Source organism: Myxine glutinosa, chromosome 4 (genome assembly GCF_964187855.1).
Source record: "Myxine glutinosa chromosome 4, kmMyxGlut1.1, whole genome shotgun sequence".
Classification (NCBI taxonomy): Eukaryota; Metazoa; Chordata; class Myxini; order Myxiniformes; family Myxinidae; genus Myxine; species Myxine glutinosa.
The window spans coordinates 97,537,801-97,544,511 of NC_136264.1; the positions used below are offsets into that span (position 1 = coordinate 97,537,801).

General features: G+C 44.4%; 1 protein-coding gene across 1 annotated transcript in view; it reads right to left on the reverse strand.

The window, feature by feature from the left end:
* Nucleotides 1-805, reverse strand: part of LOC144891625 (voltage-gated potassium channel subunit beta-2-like) — an 8,183-nt gene extending 7,378 nt beyond the window's left edge. Inside the window, exons 1-4 of the mRNA XM_078775270.1 lie at nt 777-805; nt 568-637; nt 372-474; nt 111-149 (exon numbers count right to left, since the gene is read on the reverse strand). Of these exons, the coding sequence (XP_078631396.1) occupies nt 111-149; nt 372-474; nt 568-637; nt 777-805 (241 nt within the window). The remainder of the gene's footprint in view (nt 1-110; nt 150-371; nt 475-567; nt 638-776) is intronic.
* Between the last annotated feature and the right edge of the window lie 5,906 nt (nt 806-6,711).

Here is a 6,711-nt window from a genome sequence, read left to right on the forward strand (position 1 = left end):
TACACTTCAATATGAGCTCTGATTGTCGCTCGCAGGACCCCAACGCGGTGCACAACTCGGTGTCGGGAGAGACAAACGGACAAACAGATAGACGGGGCTGAAAACATAACCTCCATCCACCTTTTGTGGCAGGGCAACAATTCGGTGAACTGCAACGTATTTTGAATGTTTACAAAATGTTTAATTACGACAACGTGATTGAAAACAAATGCAGATCTACCTGTAAATCTGAAAACAAAAGGTTGACGTCTTGACGTTCCTGAGCTATTGTAGACGTTTCGTGGACCGTTTTTGTCGCTCAATTGATAAGAATATCTGTAAACAATCATTGATGCAAACGATCACGTGTAACCTTCGTGTTTAATCTGAACCGTTCAAAATACGTCGCAAGCGCCCTGAGGCCATTGGTGAACAAAGACCGTCACAGGTGGAACCGGTAAAAATAGACGCGAATCGATTAATTGACGGAAACACCTATTGATGACGTCACAAGGTGATTTCAGGCACAGGAGGCCACGTCAAATGGTCGATCACGAAGTAAGACGACTTTAACCATCAAATATTCACGACTTTAACAATAGTTCTGTAATTCAAGGCCACAGGTGTATTTTTAATCAGATTTGTTTGCATTGGTAAACTGCATTCGTGTACAGGTAAACAGGTTATGGGCATTCATTCACAATTGTTGACAATTCATTAATTCCACTTTAACAATGTCAGGTGCACGATACCAGGTCCAAATGTTGAGAGTTTATGAAAAACTCTTTAATCGATACTTGATGTAACTGCTCAGTGAGCATCGCATTTGGTATTCGAACGAATTTTAAAAAATCAATGAAGAATTACATAAAGTGAGAGATAAGTCGGATATTATTAAATACTTTGTGGAAGAATAATGAAATTCTGCCCATTCACGTCCTCGATCAGATCGGTTGCTTTATGTGTTTGTTGGGATCAGTGAAACTAGAGGGAGAGGGAGAGGGGAGAGGGGAGGGGGAAGGGGGAAGGGGGGTGAGGGGAGGGGGAGGGGGGAGGGGGGAGAGGCGGTGGGAAGAGATGTGGTTATTCCAGAAAAGAATCAAAAATTCTGGGTTGTTTATCCACATTTATATCAACACCAGCACACCAGGATGGCCTCCATCCATTGAAGTCTGAGTAGAATCAGAATGTCAGATCAACTTGTGGTGCGGGAGTTATCGACCAGTTGTCAGACAGACACACGAGCCCCGACCCTCGTGCTGCCCACACAGTCAATATTCAGGAATGCAGATGGATGTGCAGAGATTCAAACCCACGATAATCCAGATATCAATCTCACCATAATCCAGATATCAAACTCAACATAGTCCAGAGACGATAAAATATTTGAAAAGCGTTCACCTTTATTGGGCTCCACGTTATCATTATCCCGTTCTGAGTCAGTACATTGTGGACCCTCCTCTCCCCATATGATTAACACTTATAATGATCATATAAATCGAAACATCAACTCCCTTCGCTAATAACTTCCACAATCAGGTATACACAACGTCGCATTGTATTATTTCCAGGCTGTGGATTTATTGATCACCGCTCGTTTTTAATTATTTCAATTCACAGCTCGACTTGATCATCATCTCACACTTAGATGATTACGTCACAACTTCATCAACGTATCATAACGGGAGGGGTTCATTGGTTCCCTATTTGGGGGAATTACCCCTCCCAATGCACTTTGGGAAATGAAAACCTATTTAGGTGTCTACCTGTGATCATTCCACTTTATTGAAAGCCGGTATTCGGTACGAGCTGATCCAAGTGAACCCGTCTTCATGGAGAACCGAAGACCCGGTGGTGTCCCGAGATCCAGTGCCGGCGGACGCTTTCCATTCTATGACGACGACGGGGAATCCCCATCGGTCCTTCCTGACCCAGACGGCAGCGCGAGGTCATCCCATGTCCACCCTTGCCTTGCGACCATCCGGGAAGTTCCGGAGAAACGCACATGGTACGCAGACCCTGGAGGCGTCAACAATTTGGAGATCGAACGGACTCCTCAGCTCGGACTCAGAAATCGATCGAACTCAGAAAGACCTTCTGTGATAAGTGGATTCGGACCTTTCAGTGATTCTCCTTTTTACACACATTTTCTTGACGAAATGAGGTCGTATTGGAGCGAGGTCATGACCCCGTCGGGTGCACTCGGGTCAGAGGTGGCAGATTCAGAGGCAGCGCACACTCGTGGCAGATTCCCGATGGGATCAAACTCCTCGTCGCTTGTCAGAGCGGAGTCCCGTGGACCTCAAGCCGTCCCTTTCAACGCCGTGGACCCGAGAGGTCACCTGAAAACGTCGAGCTCCTCGGACCATCGGAGGTTCCACGCAAGCTACAGCAGGTCGTTGGAGAGGACCCCTCAACACAGCAGACCTCCGTGCGTCCTCTGTTTAAAGAACGGATCTGCGTACGAAACGTGCGAGGAGCACGCGCTCAAGGATGTGTACGGCCGCGTCACGTGTCCCATCCTGCGTGCGTACACGTGTCCCACCTGTAAAGCCACTGGGGACAACGCGCATACCGAGCATTACTGTCCGGCGCTCATGCAGATGGGAAGGTCCTCCAAACCGTTCCAGTGGTGCACCTCGTCGCGACGGTCCTCCAAACCGTTCCATGGTGCACCTCGTCGGGACGGTCCTCCAAACTGTTCCAGTGGTGCACCTCGACGTGATGGTCCTCCAAACCGTTCCAGTGGTACACATCGTCGGGAGGGTCCTCCAAACCGTTCCAGTGGTGCACCTCGTCGCGACGGTCCTCCAAACTGTTCCAGTGGTACACCTCGCTCGTCGGGACGGTCCTCCAAACCGTTCTAGTGGTACACCTCGTCGGGACATCCCCAATGAGTTTGCCATTCGTGGCAACAGGTGTGCGATCACCTGTGTTTGCAAAAAATAACTTTGTTTTACCTCTAAACGTGTTTGTTGTACCGTTTTCTATTTTACAAAAACTTTGATGAAAATGTTCTAATCGCAATTCCCCAAAATTACATTTGACTTTTCATATGTTGAAATGAACATGTTGTGATAATAAATTGTGAGAATCAATTTTTTTGGTGTTTTCAATATCGCAATCCAACTTGTAGTAACTCTTTGGGAGGTATCACGTATCGGAAAGGTGAACCAGGTACTCTCGGGATCCAAAGTATCCGTCATCATCTTACTATAATCCACCAAATGTCCGTCTGTCCGTTCGAAGGTACCGCAAAATCGGCTCAACCGATCGCGATATTTTCGGTGGATATTCCTGGGACCCCTGGGAGTAAAATAGGCTATATCGTATATTGTTTTTCCAATTTGACAGAAACTTCTCCCCCTTGTCGGGAGAGACGGACACAGAGTCCAGGAGCAGCTGGGTATGACTGGGTAAGGTGGGGTTGGGAGAGACAGGGAGAGATGGGGTTGGGACACAAGATTTTGAGGCAAACACAGAGTTGAGGCATTCGGCTTTTTCACATGCAGTATCAGCTGTGTAGCCATTTTAGACCATGGGCCAAGACTCAAAAATCCACTTTTCCGTAGTCCCCACTTGGGGGTACTGGATATTTGCAAGAGCAATAGATATTAGGTCATTAATTACTATTTTTAATGTTCCCATCACTAAAAACTGAGCATTTTTGAGAAATTTGCACGCAAAAATATACACTTCCCCAGCCAGAATCTAGCATGATGATGTCATACTGAATGCCTTGACAGACCAATCACAGATGCTGTATCTGCAAGTGTCACAGAATTGGCCAATCACAGCCCTTGACCCATGCAGGTAAGCTACCTGGGCATAGCAACGGCATGTTGCATGCACATTATTACTGGTGCAAGAGAAAAGATTACTTTGTTTTCGGAAGTTAGTTGGCAAAAATTCATCACAAGTGTTCATCAGTGGAAATCTACAGATACCAGAGAAGTTGAAATTCCACAAAATGCAATCAATGCTTTTGGATTGGAGCTGGTTAGAGCACCAGAAATACTCGATGCCGTTCCCTGTCAAGCCGGGTATCATCGCATGTGCTACATGCGATACACTGACAAGTGCAAGATCGAGAGAGCGAGGAAGAAGCCTGCACTCGTGCCTCAAAGTAGTGACCAATGTAAGTAAATATATTCTGATATGTGATTGTGTTATATTTTCAATAAAATGAGCTTATCCAGCATTATATCACCACATTTTGCGTGTTGGTTTGTTTGGTCTACAAAATGCAAAATCACAATCCACCCACATGCCCCATGTACTGAGATCTGTGTAGTGTTTATTTTGATCGTACAGTTCATATCAGTGCTACTGCTAGCCTAGATTATTTGGTTTTGCTGCCCCACTTACTTCTGTGCTAGTTTTTAAAATTCTCTTTCAGAAATATTTTGGTTCCTACCAAGATTTATGGGATATACCCTGGAGATTTTAATTTTAGTTCCTGTTACGTTTAAATTTCATGGCTAACTAGGTACGGCATAAGTTAAGCTAGAGAATAGAGTTTACAGTTACCAGCCACCGTATCGTGAACATTCTATGGGTTACCAGCCACCTGAAAATTTGTTCAGCTTGTTCTCTTATTCCTCCATGTATGAAATCAACAATAGTCATATCAATTTGTATTTATAGAGAAGTTTATATCACATATTGTTGACATCATACATGCAGGAATAAAAGAACAAGCTGAACAAATTTTCAGGTGGCTGGTAACCCATAGAATGTTTACGGAGGCTGGTAACTGTCACCTCTATGTCTGACTGCAATGAAATATGAATTTTGTCACGAGTCATGTTAGGTAGCTCCACGGACCATCCTGTACACCTCATTATTCATACTGACAATATTATCTGGATACAGGACGCTTGTTTGCCTTAGATAATCGAGACCTGTAGATGTCAGAATTTCCTATCATACAACTAAAAATGATTTAATTATTTTTGAAGGGTGTGTAAAGTTGTAAACTGTGTATTTCTTTTTGTTTCTCATTCCTCATATTTTTCTTGTTTTCCCACTGCTCTCCCTACTGGTCCCCTTTCTTTAATGCAGCTGATGCATCTGCTGAACATGACCAGGGACAAGACGAAGTGGCTCCCAAGATCAGACTTCTGCGGTCAAAGACATCCCATTCCAGGGCGGCGGGCTCAAGATCCTCCCATCTACTGCCAGTATGCTGTCTCATTTGCAAGAAAGACAAGAACATTGTAGAACCACACAGCAGAAAAAGAAGAAAGGAACAGTTGGTTCATTGTGAGACTATAACAGCTGGTAAGCTGGTCACTGCAGCTGAGATGAGGAAAGATGAGGCCCTCCTCATTAACATCAGAGGGAAAGGCCTAGTAGCCATAGAAGCTAGGTATCATAAGAGCTGGTTTAAGTCTTACACTAGATGCAAAAACAATGTGAAAAACCCCTAAGAGGTTTTTTTGTATGACAAGGGGTATAAATGTTTTTGCCAAAGAGTTGTTGAAGAGAGAATTGTCAAAAATAGAGGAATTTTGAGGTTAACAAAGTTAAATTACTTGTTCAAGAAGTGTGTAGAAGAAGAGGAGGGCATGAAAATCCCATCCTACAAGACATACAGCCTTAAAGGAAGATTACTACAGTCATATCCATTCCTCAAATTTGTCAAGTCATCAAAAAGTAATGAAAGTGATCTTGTGTTTGTTGAGGATCTTTCCACAGCAGAGATTGCAGGGGAAGCAGTGAACGACTCATCGGAAAGTGCTGACGATACAGACACTGACACTGATGTCAGAATGGGTGCTACAACCAGCAGGATTACAACTCAGATGAAATGTAGACCCCATGTACCACGCTGCTCTGGCACTGAAGAATTCCATTAAAGACAAATGTGATGCCATCCCCCTCCACTGAAGTGGCCACCAAGTTCCAAGGAATTGACTCTACAAGCAGCACACAACATAGTTCCAGATGAGCTGTTCAATTTCCTGGCATGGACTACAGGCATCACAAGTGATTTCCCCCCACACGATTCGCGTGTAAATGTAGATGATTCCAGCAGTAAAAAAATTGTATCTGTGTGTCAGGATATCATCAATCTTGGAATGAAAGGAAAGCAATTAATGCCAAAACATTCAGCTTTGGCAATGTCTGTGTGTCATCTTACCGGTTCAGCTCAGTTAATTGGGCTGTTGAATGGCCTGGGACATTGTACCTCAAATTCAGCAGTCATAGAACACGATACAGCCCTTGCTGTGTCGCAGCTCAAGCAAGGAGAGGAGTACATCCCACCGAAAATCAAACCCCACATACATACGACATTCGTTTGGGACAATAACGATTTTGGGGAGGAGACTTTGTCGGGAAAGGGCACTACTCATAATACCAATGGAATAATTATTCAGCATGGAAACCAGCCTGCTGCAGAAGAACCAGAACAGCATTCTCTAGCAAGATCGAGAAAGAGATCCCTTCAGCCACCCACTCCAAATATTGAATTGTACACTGGAGGACAGAGGGCAGGTCCAGAGCCGTATGGTGAGGGTGTATTGGTAGAGCTCACACATTATGTGCAGATGCAGTAAGATGCACGAACATTGGATGATGCCTACTTTCTTTGCAAGGTACCAGATTCCAATATTGACACCCTACCTGGATGGACAGGCTTTAATACCATTCTACAGAGAGATACTATCCCATCAATATCAAGCATTGGATTTCTTCCAGTAATCGATGCTAGTCCTACTAACCTCA